Source organism: Terrapene carolina, unplaced genomic scaffold (genome assembly GCF_002925995.2).
Source record: "Terrapene carolina triunguis isolate 2854851 unplaced genomic scaffold, T_m_triunguis-2.0 Scaffold58, whole genome shotgun sequence".
Classification (NCBI taxonomy): domain Eukaryota; kingdom Metazoa; phylum Chordata; order Testudines; family Emydidae; genus Terrapene; species Terrapene triunguis.
The window spans coordinates 43,451,050-43,471,211 of NW_020664409.1; the positions used below are offsets into that span (position 1 = coordinate 43,451,050).

At 41.7% G+C, this 20,162-nt stretch overlaps 1 protein-coding gene across 1 annotated transcript in view; it reads left to right on the forward strand.

Moving 5' to 3' along the window:
• LOC112101927 (chloride channel protein C-like) overlaps nt 1-20,162 on the forward strand; it is a 107,688-nt gene that overhangs the window by 71,129 nt on the left and 16,397 nt on the right. Inside the window, 1 exon segment of the mRNA XM_026659506.1 lies at nt 13,784-13,963. Within this exon segment, the coding sequence (XP_026515291.1) occupies nt 13,784-13,963 (180 nt within the window).

Here is a 20,162-nt window from a genome sequence, read left to right on the forward strand (position 1 = left end):
ACACACACACACACACACACACACACACACACACACACACACACACAAAATTAAGACATATCTGGAATTGCTTTCTCAAAAGCCATAATAAATTCCACTTGGCTCTTTCAAATAAAACTGGAAGGAACTTTGACTATCTACATGTAGATCTGGTCACCCCATCTCCAAAAAGATACATTAGAAATGGAAAAGTTACAGAGAACGGCAACAAAAATGATTAGGGGTATGGAACAGCTTCCGTATGAGGCGAGATTAAAAAGCCTTTTCAGCTTGGAAAAGAGACAACTAAGAGGGGATATGATAGAGGTCTATAAAATCTTGACTGGTGTGGAGAAAGTGAATAAGGAAGTGTTATTTACCCCTTCACATAACACAAAAACTAGGTCTCACCCAATGAAACTAATAGCCATCAGGTTTAAAATAAATAAAAGGAAGTATTTCTTCACACAATGCACAGTCAACCTGTGGAACTCATTGTCAGGGGATGTTGTGAAGACCAAAATATAACAGGATTCAAAAAAGAATTAGATAAGTTCATAGAGGACAGGTCCATCAATGGCTATTAGCCAGAATGGTCAAGGATTCAACAGCCTGCTCTGAGTGTCTCTAGCCTCTTTTTGCCAGATGCTGGGAGTGGACAACAGGATGGATTGCCTGATGATTGCTGACATTGGCCACTGTGGGAAGACAGGATACTGGGCTAGATGGACCATTGATCAGACCCAGTATGGCCATTCTTACATTATAATAACTTCTTATTTGGTAATGGAGTGGAAATGAGGGAAAGAGAGAGGTCCTACATTTTTGGCCTTTGGCACCCATAGCTAAAGAGGCCCTGCTTGGGTCTCCCCTTTCCCAGTACATCATAGATGTTAGAGATGAAAAAGATCTATTGTATTAGCTCATCTAGTCCCTTAGGAACATAAGAATGGCCATACTCGGTCAGACCAAAGGTCTATCTAGCCAAGGATCCTGTCTTCAAAAGTGGCTGGTGCCAGATGCTTCAGAGGGAGTGAACAGAACAGTGCAATGTATCGAGTGATCCATCCCCTGTCCTCCAATCCCAGCTTCCTCCCAAGGCTGGGTATAATCAATCCCCAGCTAGAAGCTGTGTCAGATATTAAACTGAGACCAGCAAACTATCCATTGACAAACAGGTGAGCAATTAGGCCCAACTCTTTTGTTGCCTTTCTTGCTATGGAGCAGAGAAACTCACTTTGTTCTGCATTTCTGAACCTCATTGATCTTACAGTCTGGTATGTTCTGTGCTCTGCATGATAAGGCTCCCAATACAGCTGTATCTAATTCATGGCTCCTACAGAGCACCATCACTTCCAGCTATACTGCACACCACTATAAACACCCTCCTTATAAAAATCTAGTTCACTGGAACGCTCAAAGCTGCTAGCTGCCAGGGAATGCTCTTTAATGAGGGTAAAGAGTACTTGAACACATCTATGATTTGGCAACTCTTCCTGCTTTTTATAAGCTACTATACACTTCAGAGAGAAAGTATCTTAGAGGCTACTTTTTAATGGAACAAGTTTACTTAAGAGCTGAGTCGATCTGGTGCCAGTAGTTCTGTTTTGTTCTAGCTTAATATTAGCCTTGTCAAAGTTCTTATATAGTCTCCTGGGTGTTTCTGTATTACATACCATATAAAGATGTATTTGGGAGCCAAGAATTCTGGCTGCAGAATATGTTATAGTGGGCTCATTATATGTTCCTTTTTTTTAAAAGTATATCAGAAGTGGTCTCATATTAAAGACCCATGGAATAAGGATGAGATTTTCTTTCCCTGTCTACTTTTCCCTGAGCTCATGCTGCAGACTTCAGATCCAGATATCAAACTAACCAGAGTTTGAGGATTGTTTTGGATCCAAGGTCTTGGTTTGGCTCATTATAAAGATAGGGGCAATTAGTGAATTTCAGATGTGGTTTTGGATTTTGAAAATCCCTAGGCTTTGGGGGTGATCAGCCTTGGGGTTTTGGTAACAACCAGACTAAAAGATTCCTTACTCATTTTGCTGAGGGAAGTCTTAATTCAAATAGAGCTTTCCAAGACATACACAGCACATCTCATTAAACCTCTGTTCAAAGCAAATGCATTTCATGCATAATCAGTGCTTACATCCTGATGGGCATTATAACAAAACAAAAGAGAAATGGAGAGAGACATATTTGCACATCAGAGGGCACATGGCCCATCTGTTATAGAGACTTGGGGGCAGATCCTGGTCCCTGAATTGGCAGCACAAAGGGAGGAGAGTGTTTCCCTAATGGAACAGCTGAGGGTTCCCTAGTGTGGGGAAAACCCTGGGTGCCATACAACTGGCACAGGAGACAAGCTGGAAGATGGGTGAGTGTGTTCTAAATTAATCTGGGGCCCCAAATGGCCTCAGTTTTAGGGGAGTGTAAAGGTGGCATAAAGCCATCTTTGGCTGCTCTCTTCCCCTTTCAGCTCCGCTGCTCAACATAGCTGAGGATTTTAGTAACATTCATTAGCTGGGAAGCTACTGTATGTAGCCAAATACAGTATCTACAGCCTAATAGTAAAGATACTTATTGAAGTACAACCAGTCTCCATTTATAAGTTCTGTCAGTTGAGAGAGGGGTTTTGGTCAGCCCACTTACCTGTGAACAAACCTCCAGGTTATGCATGGTTCTGAACTCTCAAGAACCATTCATAAAAAATCAGGACTTTGTAGGTTTGTAACTGAATGAGAAATATTGTTTTATGTGAGCATGAATGAGATACTGAAATTATTGCCAGATGTAGTCTGACTACTGTGTGTTCACCTGAATGCCCAATTTTTTTTTGGAGTTTTACTAACTGTCAAGTAACCATAGGCAGGGCTATTTTGCAGATCTGATCTGATCTGTCTGTCTATCCTGCTGTCATTCTCTCTCTACTTTACAATAATATATAGTATGTTATTTTGTTGACTGTTCTAGATTTCTAGCAAGGCTGATTTCTAATAGACAGACTTTTTCTATTATGGCACAAATAAATAAATTTTGTGTGTGTGTGTACACATACACACTGTTTGTTTATTTTTGCCATAATAGAAAAGGTCTGTCATTCTAAAAATCAGTCTCGCTAGAGATATGGAATGGTGGTCATAATGATATATATATTATTGCAAAGTGGAGAATCTCTCTTATAGATTCAAGTCATTTTAAAATATGAAGTTTGTTCCTAGATAATTTTAATGGAATTCTTAATATATTAATGTTATATCATTCATAAATCAAGTTGTCCTCTGACCCATTTACAAGATGGTTTCAATTTGTCATGTGAATGGAACTTTAAAGATGTTGTCAAAGCTGGCTTAAGTACAGGACACGTCTGTACAAAGTATGGTGATTCGAACTTCAATCTCCATCATGAATAGTGTTCTCCAGGTTACTTAGAATCATAGAATATCAGGGTTGGAAGGGACCTCTGGAGGTCATCTAGTCCAAACCCCTGCTCAAAGCAGGACCAATCCCCAGACAGATTTTTGCCCCAGATCTCTAACTGGTCCCCTCAAGGATTGAACTCACAACCCTAGGTTTAGCAGGCCTCCCGTTAACATAGAGTGGACATACACAGAACCAGTCAGTGCACTGCATGTGAAGCCCTGGGCGTGTAAGGCCATCACAGAGCTGTTGCTAGGCAGTCTTAGTTTGTAGGATGAGTGCCACTTGTGCCTCTACAAACTTGGATGCTTAATGCTGGGTGGTTCCATGACCAGTTAGTATGCCAGTGTTCTAACATGCCCAAAGCTTAAACCAGAAAGCACCCGTTTGTGCCATACATAATAAATGGGTTAGGGGACAACTATATTGCAGCTGAGTCCCTTGGTTGGTTGTAATGATGGTTAAATGTGGCCTTACATGATAGGCTCTGAGGTGAGAAAGGATACCCCTTCCTGAATCTAGATTCTATATGGTGAGACCTGGTTTTAGTGAGCCAGGTATGGTTGAGAGAGGATATCACATCAGACCACATGCCCGGAGCATTTCTTTCCTTCCCATAAATCTTTGATGTTTCTGATATCAGTTTCTCCTTATCAGATTTACATCTTTGAACCTACCTGTCCTATTTCTTCTTGACATTTTTGCTTTGTACCTTGTCCTTTGGATCTTACCGTGGGATTCAATGGCTGTGTAATTTGTCTGATTATGGTGCCATTCTGGTTTGTAAAATGCATATTTTAGGTCCTTCTGTCTTGGCAGGATCAGGTCAGCTGGTCTTTTATCAAGACAGAATTTTCCTGGGTGATAATTTACACAATTAAGACGAACCCAAAGGCTTAGATACACAGAGTCAAATTCTGGTCTCTGTTATACTGCTGTAAATCCAGAGAAGCTTTAATTAAGACTGGAATTTGGCTCTGTGTATGTAAGCATAAATCATCGGATTCTGTCTTGGTAAAAATACATGGGGACTTGATCCAGTCTGGAGTGGAGGTCTTAAGACAAGCAATTTACAAACCAGAAGGGCAGTATGATGAAGTTTTATTCAACAGAGTCACTCGGGATTTATACTGGTGTGAGCACAGAATTTGGCCCACAATATGCATCTTACTGTGCATCTGACCTTGTAGAATGATTCTTTCATTTAGGATCTGATCTTGCACTATTGAAGTCAATGGGTGTTTCAACATTGACTTGAGAGCCAGTAGAATCAGACTTTTACACTGGTATAGATTGGAAGTAACATAATTTAAACCAGTAGTACTACACCAATGTAAAACTGGTGTTAGTGAGAACAGAATCTACCTCGCTAGAAGCATTAGACCTCTCACCAAAGCAGCTTTTTAGATCCTGCAGAACTCTTTCCAAAAACATCTCCGTTACCAGTATAACTCATTTTATGTTGAGGGAGGAGAATGTCAAATCCACACTCTCTCTCTTGATATGTTTTCTATTTCTGAGGAGTCCCACAAAACCAAAAGGAGCGACTTCTACACACTTTCCACAGAAAGAAATGGACTACAGCAGCACATGGAATGAATAAGTTTTATTTCAGCGGTAGTGCTTGAGCCATTCCAGCCTCCTATAGACCATTATGTAAAAGATCCATTGAGTCACTTCCAGCTGGGGGAAAGCTTGATACAGTTTCTCCTGGCTCAGCTAGAGGGAGACTCCTTTTTGGCTCACCTGGTGAAACTTGCTGCCTGTGGATCAGGAGGGTCACAGTTCAGATTTCAGATGTGGTAATGTGCAGGTGGAACACACAGCAAGTTCAGCAACCGGAAGGGATATTCCACTAATTGGTTAAGCCTGTTCTAATGTCTGGCCTCCAGTTGGCAGACACTTTACTGACATTTTCCACTTAACAACAACCAAACCCACCAGAAAACCAGCTATGCTTGCACAGCAGCCAGTCAGACAAGCCCATTTTCTTGAAGATGTCATTACAAGTGATTTGAATTCAAACAGTTGTTCAGCAGAATAACTAGTTTGAACCAAAGCCTATTGAAGTCATTTAGGAGTCTTTATATTAACTTCAAGGGGCTTTGGATCAAGCCCTTAAATGAGTGTATAAGGGTATATGTTATGGTATCAGAATAAATATTTTCATTATAAATGTTTTAATGCTATTGAGATACAATGCTATCTTTATTATCCTACTTGGAAACCTTTCCAAATTCACCTCAAGCTGAAATTATTATTATATTTTTTGCTGATATTCAAATCTATAATTTCTTCTCTATTACAGCCCTTCACACTTTTTGCCTCATCCTCAATAATAATAATTAATTAACAATTGTGGTTGTCATAGCAGCAATTATCCTTTATTTACAATAAAAGTGAAAGCACACAGTATTTTAATTAATATTGAATTGTTTGTCAGTGCATACCATGAGAAGTCAAATATCCTTTTCAAAATAATATAAATTGTTTAAAAACATTTTATAATATTTTAAAAATAGTCGTTGGAGGACTATTTCAGTACACTGGAAATATGTAGAATCAAATTAGGAAAAATACATGGAGGAGAATTGCTCAGCTGTAGAATAACCAAGGTGATACAATCACGATTATATTTTTGGGGGGAGGAGGAGGAGGAAAGAACCAAATCCTGAAAGTCAATTTTTTGGGTCATGGCCCTGACAAACATACAGCTTTAATAATTATAGATGGGTCAAAGCTATGAATTTCTGATCTGGATCCAAAAACCTATGAAATAGCGGTGGTGCTTATAGATGTAGGTTTTTGGTTAAGGGAATATCTCTAATAATGAAGATGAGTTTTGGCAATTTGTATAGTACCTTTCTTCTGAAAATATCTGTGTTTGTACAGTAAATGTAACCTGGCAACATCTTTGCGAGGTAGGATTTAGTATCATCCTCATTTTACACACTGGAACACTGAGGCTTGAGGGGCAAAACAACTTTCCTAAGGTCACGCAGGATGTTTGTAGCACAGCTGGGAAAAGAGCCCATGGGTGAAATCCTAGCCACGTTGACATCAATGGCAAAACTCCCACTGAATTTACTATGGCCAGGATTTCACCCCCTATCTTCTGTCTGCCACTGCTGTGCTTTAGCTACAAGACGAGCCTTTTCTGACATAAAGGGCCAGATCCAAGGACAGGCCAAGCACCCTCAAATCCATGAGTTTATATTCCCTTATCTTGATGACTGCAATCTCCACTTTTATAGTCTCCCTAAATTCCAGATCTCCAAACTTCAGTTTGTCTGAAAAGCCATCTGATAAACTCTACCTGAACATTAAAACACTTGTTGTTGTCATTCTGCCCTGCCCAAATACTGTGTTAGTCAGTGTTTCAAATGTTAGTCTGTGCTATTGTGCATCAGCCAGAATGGAAATGTTAAGGTGGCTGGTACAGTATATGGTGGTGGAGGCCTTGCATGAGGCTTTCATAAAAATGGTCCCACAGGAGCCTTCCTCACTCTCTGTTTTGATAGAGTTTTACTGGCACAGGCCTGCAAGAAACTCATCAGATTATTGCATCTGAACAGCAAGCGTCAATTTAATTTTTTCAAATTTCCAATGGAAGATGCTCTGAAATGATCTATCCAGAAAATGTTTATTTTCCCGTTTGGATTATGGGGTATTTATTTTAGCACACAATATTACAGGTTTCTCTCTCTATGCCTGTGGACATTTGTTTGGAATATTTGTTTGCATTTAAATAACTTACTTCTCTGACTCTGATTGGTTATACTGCCAGAACAGCTGGATTGTGGACAGGCCTAGCTTTTTAAGTGAACATTTTTGCAGACTCTTGTAATGGTCTGGAGAATGCAGGGATAGCTGAAGTATGACCATACAACTCTGTGAAATAAGACAGGGTATGCCTACGTAAAAACCCCGCAGGGTATGCCTACACTGCGTAAAAACCCCGTGGCACCAAATCTCAGTGCTTGCGTCAGCTGACTCAGGCTTGCGGGGCTTGGGCTGCAGGGCTGTAAAACTGCAGTATAGACATTTGGGCTTGGGCTGGGCTCTGAGACCCTTCAAGGGGGGAGAATCTCAGAGCCTGGGGTCCAGCCTGAGCCTGAATGTCTACACTGCAATTTTATAGCCCCGCAGCCCGAGATCCATGGGCCTGAGTCAGCTGAACCAAGCCAGCTGTGTCTGTGCCATGGGTCTTTTATCACAGAGTAGACCAGGGATCGGCAACCTGTGGCCCGTGGCCCGTCAGGGAAAGCCGCTGGCAGGCCAGTACCGTTTATTTACCTGCAGCATCTGCAGGTTCGGCCGATCGCAGCTCCCACTGGCCACGGTTCGCCGTTCCAGGCCAATGGGGGTGCAGGAAGAGGTGGCCCAGCCCGCGCCGCTTCCCACAGCCCCCATTGGCCTGTCCTGACTCCGTGCTGTGCCCTGGAAGCGGCCAGCAGCAGGTCTGGCTCCTGGGTAGGGGGAGGGCAGGAGGCTCTGTGCACTGCTCTCACCCACAGACACCGCCCCCCCAGCTCCCCTTGGCTGCGATTCCCAGCCAATGGGAGTGCAGAACCGGTGCTTGGGGCAGAGGCAGCGCATGGAGCCCCGCGGCCCCCCCGCCTGGGAGCCGGACCTGCTGGCCACTTCCGGGGTGCAGCATGGTGCCAGGGCAGGTAGGGACTAGCCTGCCTTAGACCTGCAGCACTGCCCATCGGCGTTTTAACGGCCTGGTCTGCAGTGCTGACTGGAGCTGCCAGGGTCCATTTTCGACCGGGCATTCTGATCGAAAACCAGATGCCTGGCAACTCTACAGACAATGGGCCTGGTTTTCTACTGGCCTGTTCCTTGTGCCATCATTTATACCGTCTCAAACTGGGTATAAACTGCTACTGTTCTGAATAGCTAGTATTGTATTTTCACTTTGCACTGATGTAAAAGACTTCACAAGGCGAACAGCTAGGGTAGCCAATTTTGGCTGGACATATTTCTGGAGGTTTGATCACATGACATAGTCTTTAATTAAAGATTAATCTTGAATTCCTAGAGACTCCAGGACAATCCTAGCAACCCTAGGAACAGCAGCAAAGCATCAGGATTTATGTGTTTTTTAAAAAATGTTTGTGTTGTTTTCTGCAAATCCCCTAAGCTGCAGAATTTCTCCTTTCCAGAAGTCATAAGTAAGGCTAAGAGTTTGCCATGGTTATTTTTAGTAAAAGTCACGGAAAGGTCACGGGCAATAACCAAAAATTCAGGGAAGCCAGTGACCTGTTCCCTGACTTTTACTGGAAATAACTATGACAAAATGGGAAGTGAGGAGGGTCCAGCAGCCATGGCTGCTGTGGCTCGGGGGTTCCCCCTGCTGCCCACAGTGGCCAAGAGTGCAAGGTCCTGCCCTGGTGCTACTGCTAGCTGGGAGCTGTGGGGTCCCCACCACGGCCCATGGTGGCTGGGAGCTGCGGGAGGGAGAGGGGGGATCCCCACCACCCATGTTGGTTTGGTGCTGCAGGGTCTCCCTGCTACCCGCAGTGGCTGGGAGCTGCGGGGTCTCCCGCTGTCTGGCAGCTGAGAGCTGCTGGGCCTCCACCAGCTGACACATCCAGCCACGCTGCTCCTGGGCTGAAGCGGAAAATGTCCCGGAGGTTTCTGGAAGTCATGGATTCTTCCGTGACCTCTGTGACAAAATCTTAGCCTTAGTCATAAGCATTCTCATCCATTCCTTTTTTTCCTTTTGCTCTGAATGTTCTCACAATGTAGAGAGGTTCTGTTTCCCAACAGACATCTGAGATCATGTGGAAATCCATTTGTCATCAGTGTACAGTAGTTGCTAAACAGAACTTTTAAATCCTCTCTGGGAAACAAGTGAGAGAGACATTCAGCTAACCTAAACAACACATTTCAAACTAAGTACTGTACTATCTAAACGACTTCTAGCTGGAACAGCCAAATCTCCTCTCATTTGAATAGCTTGAGAAAGCCAGGACCAGAGGATGCTGGGAAGCTTGCCTTTTTGAGATCAATAGATATACTTGTAACTGTATTGAACCGAGTTCGAAGTCTGTCAAACCTTTGCCTCCTGATTTAACTAGAAGGCACTCTCAGTAGTACTCAGCTATCCAGTAGATAGCATAGAATCTCCGGTCATATCTGTATTAGAAAGATATTTAAAATAGATCTAGTTCAAACAGTGCATACCCACACTGTAGACATACTTCAGTAGGTTTAAATCTTGCTTTTATTGGTTTAGTTTAATTTGGTAATTTTTAATATATTTAAATAGCTGTATCTTAGGTGCTTGCATGGATTTAAGTAGATCAGTTTTAAAATAAATCTAGCTAAACCAGTGTGATTTTCTAGCATAGGCAAGGTCTTATACTGTTCTTGACTTGCATACATTGACATCAGTGGGAGTTCTCCCTGTGAAATCAATGTCAAAGCTCCCGTTGCCTTTAGTGGCCCAGGATTGGGCTCTAAGGGCAGTATATATGATGTATGTATTATTATCCTGACTCCAAAATATGACTAGATCAATTTTGGAATGCAAGGTTCCTGATTAGGATAGATTCATTGCTGGGCTTTTATTAATGACAGTGTCTACTTTAAGCTAAAAATTTGTGTAAAAGAAAAGGGGTTAATACTTAGCTAATATGCACTGAAACCTTTTTATTAAGTTAAAAAAAGAAAATGGATTTTAAATGTAAACAGCCCCCTGCTATACTGTGAGCCCAAGCACATCCGGATTCCTGTATGGTTGCTTGAGAACCAGAAAGTGAAGGTTAATGCAGTAGAGCCCAGAGGCCCCAGTAATAAGAAGAGCGGGTGCTGTACTTGAATGGAAGTAATGAAACAAATCCATCTAGTTTCACTGTCCAAACTGAGTGTATTTTTTTAAAGCATACCTGGTGAACATAAATTATATTTAAACAACTGAACAGTTTTGATGCTCAATGGTGTTAATAACACAGGTAAGTATTTTTTACAATTTCCACCTAGACACTGTCCCTTTAAGTTAATCACTCTGAACTTTCAATTATTAGGCGTTTGAATTGTTCTGTCTAAATGCTCTTGGCAACCATCACAAACATAAAGCAAACCCAACAACAAACTCTTGAGAACTATTTATATAAAAGCCAATAATCAGACAGGATAATAAAACAATGGTTTACAAGAAGCCCAAATAAAATCCAATGCCCTTCTGAGCAAGATGGCCCATAGCTAGTCAATAGGTAAACATTCTCACCACATAAAGTGAGGGATTGGAGTGACTGCTAAAAAGAGGAAAGCAAATAAATCTGAACAAGCAGAATGGCCTATGTTCTCATGCAACTCAATCCTTAGAAAATGGTCTGATTTGGATTTTTTAAAAATAACTTTAAATGCTTTAGTCGTTTGAAAGTTGCTCAAAATTAAGAGAAAACTATATTTGAAGAAGCAAAGTGGTGTCCCCTTTGATTAAGTGAGCTGTTGTCTAAGGAAACCTCCATATTATGATTAGATCCTTTTGCGATTTACTTCAATGGGAAAATTTCCATTGAATTAGAGAGTAGCAGGACCAGAACCTATATTTTCATTAACCATTTCAAGACAGTCCTACCTCTTGGGATATTCATTTTTTTACCAAATGAATGTGTCTTGCTGAGTTCCTGTTGATTAAGGGGCAGATATTTTTTATTCTGTATTGCTTGAAGAATCGTCTGTGCAATTCTTATTACTGTTCATGGGAGCTATGAAAGACATTTGTGCTCTGGTGAAAAAAGAATCTGAAACTTTGGTGTCATTTGAAATACCCCAGTGCTATTGTACGATATATTATACTTAGTGATTCCCATTGGAAAACTTTGTTCTCATGTGTCTTAATAAATGAAGACCTGTGCCATTTCTATTTTAGTGATATAACAGTGTTTAGGCAATGCCACTATCAAATCCAATCCTGCATCCCTCCTTTACTGACTACTCACATCAGAAAGGTCTATAGGATCTAGATCCATAGTTAAGTATCTGTCGTTTCAAGTCTAAACTCTTTAAAGGGACTCTGAAGAGAGACAAATAAAAGTTCAGCCTGGTTGATGGAGCCAAGGGACACATTGCATAAGCGGATATAACTCCACTTTGTCTTGATGTCCTCCAAGCAGCACCAAATTGGAAAGGGCTGAATTTGGCCAATTATGTTTAAATTTCCCTTTGCCATGTAACTCTGTTTTATAAACAATACTGTTGCATGCTTTTCCTTAAAGCAGTGTTCTCCCTAAGAATAATGGACAAGTAAAAAAAAAAAAAATGCTGCTGACGTTGAACAGAAAGTCAGCACCGAGGGATGACATTTTTTTCCCTTTAGTGAATTGTCTCACGTCTGTAAAAGCTGACTTGTGATAATTCAGGCTCTGAGGTTACAATAGCTGTAATGGACTCTCTTTGTTATCCGAGGCACAGCCAAGAATAGTTAACCATATAACAAGCCAGCTGTTTCTCCTACACTAATGACTTATTTGAGAAAGCTTAAGGACGTTTAATGACATATTACAATAATTTGAAACATTCATCCTGCATGCTAAATAGCAAAGTTGAGGGGTAAGGGGACAGCAAAACCCAAACTCTGGTGGTGAAGAAACAATTTTTTACCAATAAAAATAAATTGTAGAAGCTGCTGTTGTTCAATTGTAATCAAATAACATTGATTTCCACATTTATTTTATTTACAAATTATATACATCTTTCATTTGCATCTTGTAATGCAGGAAATACTTAATCATATGTTTGCATTCAAATCCAGTACACTATGTGCAGTACATTTTGAAGTAGTATAACTAATGATTTGTGCAGATATAACTTAAGACGGGAAGTATATTTTATTGTAATCTATTTAAATGTTGGGGAAACAGGGATATTAAAAAATAAAAGGTTACCTAAATACAGCGATTTACCCAACAACAATTCTGCCAGCCATCTCATGGAGAGTAGCACCTTTGCTTTGTGAGTACTTCCATTGGTTACAATGGAAGAATTGATGTTTCTCAATGAGAGTGAGGTTAGAAGTATCTGACCTGGTTCTAGCAGCCTTATTTGTACTGAATAGCATTAAATTCTGCATGCAGACCCATGTAAGTGTGAATAAGAGTGACAGAATGTGGCCACTAGATTTTTATTTGGCCATAAGAACTGAGGATGGTGTGTCATGTCTGTTATTGCCTGAAACCTGTGTGGGATCAGTAGGAATGGGGTACTGTGTGGTGCAAGGGGACTCGCAAAGGGAATACAGGACTTTGCACCTGTATATGACTTGTTCAAAAATCCAGTCCAGATTAGTAGTGGCCGAAACTCATTATTATTTCATGGCTACTTAATGCCAAATGGGAAGTGAGTTTGTCATCTCAGTTCAGTTCTTCCTAGACAGGTGGCACATCACAAAACCACCACTACAGCTGGCATTATTTGGTACCCTTGTTGTGACTCTCAGTAGGGAGGACAACAAGTGACAGCATATAGATAATGCATTCTTCTTGTACCCCTCGAGGTGGTATTTTCAGGTCAGGGTTGAAAGGTACCTTGGTAAGTCAGGATGTAGATAAGTTTATCCTGATGTTAAAGGATTTTGGTCTCCATGATTATCACATAGACATCTTTAAAAATGAATACATTATCTAAAAAGAAAGACAATAAAATAATAAAACAACACAGGCCAGGTCTACAGATAGTGTAAACTGATGTAGTTCCATTGACCTCAGGGGTCAGGCTCTATCCCAGTATATGTCTTTAGAGGTTACTTTAGAATTTTGCAGTAAATATCTTAATTTTACATCCTTTTCCACCATAAAAAACAAATCAAGCCCCCCCCAGTTGTATCTACATCATTTGCAATTAACGTACATCAGAGCTACAACCCATAAAGCTTGCCCAGGACCTTAAAGATGCTACAAGAGACTTAAAAAAATTCCTTACGTTTGGTTTGTCAGAAATTTTCAGAGGCTCACCCCCGGTCACCACCTCTACCATGAAAATTACAGCAAAGTTGAGTGAAAGCTAGAATTTTTCCAAAATACTTTACTTGAAACTGTCTAATCTGGGACAGATTTCCAGAGGATTTTAGTTCAGATTAAGATTTTTTTAAAGTGAGAAAAGTAATGGAAGTTGATGAATAGCTTTTACAACATCCTGCCGTGCATATGGTTGAATTTATCATGCATCTTAACACACAGAGAGGCAAAGCTTGATAAGCAATTTTATTGGGTAATTACTTTTTTTTTATATTCGCAAATAAAACAGATTGATTTCCAGCTTGAAGTAATTTACTAACACATTATAAACTCGTCAGATGCTAACATGGTACAGTACGCCTCATTTCCTGTTTACTAAATAATCCTTTGGATGTCTGTTTTGTGTCTTTCAGGTTAAACCTGGAATTGTTTTTTGCCAGCAATGTCATGAAGCCGTGTGTCAGAGTCCTCCACTTAAGGGAAAACATTGCCTCACTGGCTCAGCTTCTTGCTAGCACCAGCCACGGTGGATTCCCAGTGGTTTACAAACCCAAGCCAGACCAAGTAGAGGTGTTCCTAGGTACTATTACAAGGTAAAACATTATCAAGCTATTTCTTTGTTGTATGGCCTTTCTGGCCATCTTTCAGGTTATGAAAGAAATGTTTCACACACTGTGTTTAGGGGGGAGGGATAGCTGAGTGGTTTGAGCATTGGCCTGCTAAACCCAGGGTTGTGAGCTCAATGCTTGAGGGGGCCATTTAGGGATCTGGGGCAAAAATCTGTCTGGGGCTTGGTCCTGCTTTGAGCAGGGGGTTGGACTAGATGACCTCCTGAGGTCCCTTCCAACCTTGATATTCTATAATTCTAAGATTATAGGGTGTAAATACAGGTCTTGGTCCTGCTTTCATTGAAGCCAACAGCAAATCTCCCTTTGATTGAAGCAGATTTGGGACACGGATGTGTGTCATATCAGATATTGCTTGGAGAACTCCAAAGAGGTGCCCCAATGTGGTAATGTGGGTCCATAGGAAATGGGAAATACCGCTAATCCTTGAAAGCTCACAAGAATTATAATGCAGAAAGAATTAGGAGATCAAACTAACCATAAAAATAAGCCAAGTCAAAAGAAAAGTAACCTGCTGAATAATCACAATCATCTTCCTTTTTTAATATGTGCTTTTACTGGAATTAAATGCTATTAAGATAAAACATATCACAGTCAAGATAAAACAACAAAGTCAGAAGCGCAAACAACAGATTACTGTAAACAGGATTTAGTCTAAGCAAACTCTGTCATAGTGAGGACTATCAAAGGAGTAAAGAAAATCTCCTGATAAAGAAACTATTGCTGGAACTCCATTTCATAATAACACAAGTTTGACTCCATTCCTGCAGGAATGGACCTTAAGATTGGCCTCCATTCTTGGAGGGGGGGGGTCAGAAGTGGAAGAAATTGCAGCTTAATCACAACCTTGCTTATAATTGGGGAGGAGGGGGAGAAGGAAAATAATGCACACAAATGCTGGTAAACAGGAATTCACGTATCGAAAAGCAATAAAGTATTAATCCATATAATCACCATAACATAAACATGCAGCTGCTCAGTTTCATAATAATATAGTGTCTTGTGCAATGAAAGACACTATGTAGATACAAGTTCCTAAAACTCCTGAGTCTTTTCAAGCTTTCCTTAAAAGAAGTCCTTTCATCTACTGCTGGAATTCTACCACCACTGGAGTTGAAGCCAGAAACTGCTTAATAACAACACAAGGATACAAATACTGTATCCAACTGAACTGGTAGAGTGAAGGCAGAGGCTCTTCAATTGAAATTTGACCAGGACTTACCTTAGAAGTACTCCAGGATCTTTATGGACAAGTCAATGAGATGGCATTTATCATCTGGTTGAATTAACCCCTGGAACAAGACTAAGGGCTTGTCTTCATGTACAGCGCTTCGTGGCACAGCTGCACTGGTGCGCTGCACCGCTGTAGCGCTTTAGTGAAGATGCTATTATTCTGATGGGAGAAGTGGTAGCTATGTCAGTGGGAGAAGCTCTTCCATCGATGTAGCACTGTCTACCCCGGGGGGGGGGGTGTTTAGGTCAGCATAACTACATCATTCAGTGTGTGAGCGACATCATTATACAGATACAGGTCTGTAGTGTAGACCTGACCTCTGGAAGTTACAACTAAAATCCTCTCCAAACTGACACATCAGAGGTCTAGAAAGGCCACTTAGGAGATGTGTAACATAATCTCCTCATTCTGTTGGAAGTGTCTAGCCAAGAACCATTGCCTCTGTTCCTCATAGGCCATGCTGATGACTTCTATAGATTCTTGTACAAAACCTGCTAGCCAAATTACTGTCCCAAATGATGCTCAAATTGAGGCACAGCATTAACTGTTTTTTGGAAAGACTCACATTACCACCTCTAGCCCTACCCTGATGGACTAACATCAAGAAGTGTGTGAATGAGTTAATTTCGGGTTGGGAGAGGGGAGCCTGGGAACATTTAAATAACATCTTTTTCTGTGACTGCCCAGAAAATGTCCTTCCCACACCCTAACCATTAATGTGTTTTTCCTGAGGGCAATTTGGAAGTAACTCTGCATGTACATAAGGTCGTCTTTAACATTTTAGCTCCAGCAACTTGAGACTGATGAGCTTTCAACAGGATCAGGCTGCCCACATATTTTGGGCGTTCCAGTTATTAAAGCAATCCCTAAAAAGAGGAGCACTTGATTTTAAACCTTGTACTTTATTATTATTATTTGTCTATATGAAGGTAGCACCTGCAAGCTCCCAGTCAGAGCCCCATTTTATTAGGTACTGTACAAGCACATAACACAAAGATAGTCCTTATCCCCCAGAGCTTATAATTTTGCTCTTAGAGGTTTGTTTTCAAATAAATAGATAGACTCATACTTAGCAGCTTCCACTTGGTCATTATTGGGCTTACCTGATGGCTTTAGGGTCAGATAAAGTTTAGGTGAACAATTAAGGGGGGGGGGAAGTGTTTGAGAACATTTGCTTTAGTAAAAACTGACTATGCTTCACTGAGAGGGACAACACTGTATGGGATTCCCAAAGGGAGGGAAATAACTGCTTAATACAAGAAAATCCACTGGAAAACTGCACACCAAGCAAACCCAACAAACAGAATGTAGGCACCAATAAAATGGAATGTCATATAGATAACACTGATTTGCTTGTTCCCACGTACTATTGCTCTCGTTAATGTTATTAGTAAAGGATAAAGCATTGAAACACAAATCCAGTGGTTGACAAGCTGCAGTGTGTGCTGGTTTGAAGATGTTGCGTAACATAAACAAACACATTCATTTATTTCCCAACTATCCGCTGCAATAAAATGAGAACTCGTGCAAACAACTGATCCTGCCAAATGTTCATTTACAGTCTCATTGTTTCCTTTAGCTCATCACGTTACCTTGCAGCAAGAGTTGTAGGCTGTCAATGAGTATTCTACCTTCACATACATACCTTAATTCTTTGTACCATGGGAGGAATAACAATAGTTGAAGCAAGGTGGGAACAAAAGAGGCATCGCATCTTAAAGAGAGACCCAGTTTTATGAAATATTTCAAGCTACCAATCCCAGGTAATCCTGGTAGGATAATATTAATTTCTGTCAAAAGAAGAGTCATAGCAATTAGAACCATATTTTACAGATGGATGAATGGAAATGATTTTTTTGTAGGATTTGTGGTATACATGATATATTATCTGAGTCTCAGTCTGGAAAAAGACCAAGATAATGCTTGTAGGCTGGGGAGACAACCAGAAGAAGTAGATTATGATGTTGTTTTGACTGTCTTAGAGTTTGTTGCTCACTTCAGTGGAGCTCCGCAGGCAAAGACTGCCCAGGGGATGTGCTGAATCCTGGTGTCCTGAAGACTCTAGTTAACAACTTGCCCTCTCCAGTGTCAATCACAGCAGAAGCTTTGCTGGCCAGCTCAAGGTGCCTTGGTGAAATGAAGGTTGTGGACAGTTTCCTTGTATTGCTATGACACCCCTCCACCCTCATGAGTGGAATTCTGTGTAGCCATTGTCTGAATCTATCCATTGAACTTGTGACATGCCATGGGACTGTTAATGAGCACAGATAGTTAGGACTTGATTTTATGACTTACCTCCCATAACACAAGGTGTTTCTACACTGGAATTAGACACCCATGTCTGGCCCATGGCAGCTGACTTGGGGCCATGGGGCTCAAGCTAAGGGTCTGTTCAATTGTGTTGTAGACTTTTGGGCATGGGCTGCAGCCTGAGCTCTGGGACTGTCCCTCCTTGCAGGGTCCTAGAGCCTGGGCTTCAGCCCAAGCCTGAATGTCAGCACCACAATACAACAGACCCTTAGCTCGAGCAGGAGCGGCGCCAGGGTTTTTGCTGCCCTAGGCAGCCGCGCTCCTCCTCAGAGCATTCGGCGGCGGGGGTCCTTCCGCTCTGCGTCTTTGGGGCGCTTCGGCAGCGGGTCCCGGAGCAAGTGAAGGACCCGCTGTCGAAGTGCCCCGAAGACACGGAGCGGAAGGACCCCCGCTGCCGAATTGCCGCCAAGGACAGAAAAATGCCACCCCCCAAATCCTGCCGCCCTAGGGTCGCCTAGTGGAAGCGCCGGCCCTGAGCCCGAGCCTAAGTCAGCTGGCATGGGCCAGCCATGAGTTTTTAATTACAGTGTAGATATACCCACTGTATCTTGTAAGACCATGATGAGAAATGCTTTCGAACTGATTCAGAGGGAAGAGTGTTGCTTACTGAATCTAAGACACCATTCTCTGTAGCTCCTTTGATTTCATTTAGACGTCTCCCATCCAAGTACTGAAGCTGCCTGATTCTGCTTATGTTGTGAGATCTGACACGATCACAAGCCAAGGTGGTGTGATTACAGGCAAAAAAATTTCAGTTTCAGCATTTTTCCATTAAAAAAAAAAGTACACTCCCCCAAGGTTTTCATATGGACCTGTTTTGACATTGCTATTCCGTTATCAAATGGGTTTCCTCTGGCACAAAAAAATGATGGCAATAGGTAAAAGTAAATCAGAAAGAGGAACAAAGAAGGGAAAAGTAACAGTTCAGTCATGAATTCTGTGCTGAACTAGCTGCCTTCATGCACCAGGATTTGGCGCACACAATCTTAAAACTATTTCTCATTTCAAGATTTTCAGTCATTGGTGTTTGTCTACCATTTCTCCTCATGAAATAGCTATGGCTGCCCCACAGTGAATATAAAAGCATATACTGAACTTTCCCACACTTTGAGATGCTGGAGATGAAAGGTGCTGTATGAGGGCAAAGTATTATTTATTGTAAGTGTGAATTATTCTGCCTCTTTAACAAGAAAAGGCTGGTGAACTTTAGTTCTTACGAAAGCAAAGACTAGAGCCAGACAGTGTTGGCAGGCACTTTGTAAGCTTTCTCACACAGGTCTACAAATGCACCTCAGTGCTGACTTGTAACAAACACCCTGCTAGTCCAACCCTGTTCAGACTTCCAGCCTTGCTTAATAGAGCCAAATTTTGTGTTCGCTTTTGTGATATGGACACACATCCACTTGGGGTTGGGATGAGATCACCACACTTATTTTTGCTTGGGTGACCTAAGCGTGAGGTCTTTAGCTTCCCTGGTTGAGAAAGTCCTATATGAAACTAATAACATATTTGCAATAGAGACTAAAATTGTTAAAGAGAAAGGAGCTATAACTGAAGCACAAGCTTCCAGAGCAAAGGACTCCTTAGAGTAAGGATGTTGGTATTTTGCCACATGCAGCACACTGTGCAGTCCAGGGAAACCCTCACAGAATTCAGATTGAGGAACGTGTGTCTGGAGAACTTGATGCATGGAATTAATAAGAATGGGGGATTTATGCTGCTGAATATAGAGGATTCAGAGTCTGGCTTTAAAAATGCTCCAGATGATCCCAGCTCGCCAAAAGAGAACAAGCTATTTTCTATCAGGGCAGGTGAAACAGGATGCTTAGCAAACACAGCAAATGAAAAGCACTGTATAAATGGGTCACTCCCGGAGATTCAGAGGGCTGCAAATTGCAATGCCCTGCTCCTCTGGAAGCAACTGTGTTCAAGATGGGATTTACCCTTGAGAAAGGCCGGAGGTACTGCTGCTACACTACCATGGGGGTTCTGCAGGAGAAACAAGATGCAACTTTAAACTCTTGCTGGGGATCAATAAGAGCATTTTCAGCAGAAGCTGCTTGGGAGATGCTCTGGCCTTCCAACTGTCTTGGCTGCTTTGGCTGTCTCCAGGTCCTCCTGGGGGAGTAGGGGCTGCTGGGGTTCTGAGTTCACTTTTATGAGAACAAGGGTAAATTAGAACTATTTTGCCGAACACCTGTGGGATGTAGGTGGTGTGCCATCATTGTAAGCATGATGCAGTGCAATGGAGACACTGAGAGGTTGCTACTTGACAGATTACTCTTTGGGCTGTACTGTGCCGCACCTTCTTTGACAAAAAGGTAACCATATAATATAAACCATAGTAAAAGTAGAATACACCGGGGATGAGTGTGAAGGAAGGCTGCTGGTAGCTGGTTTTCTTCCCCTGGCTATGGACACATCTGGAATGTGGTGGGGAAGCTGATGATAGCTTATTGTCTCCAGGAAAGAGACCTCCTTTGCAGTTCTCTCTCCTTTACTGCCCCATAGGACAAAGGGTAACCTTGAGGCACCTACTATCCCATGCATACTCGTCTCCTTCATGCCCACTTCCCTGAGAAACTTGCTGCCACTATGACACATCACTACTTCCTTCTTAGC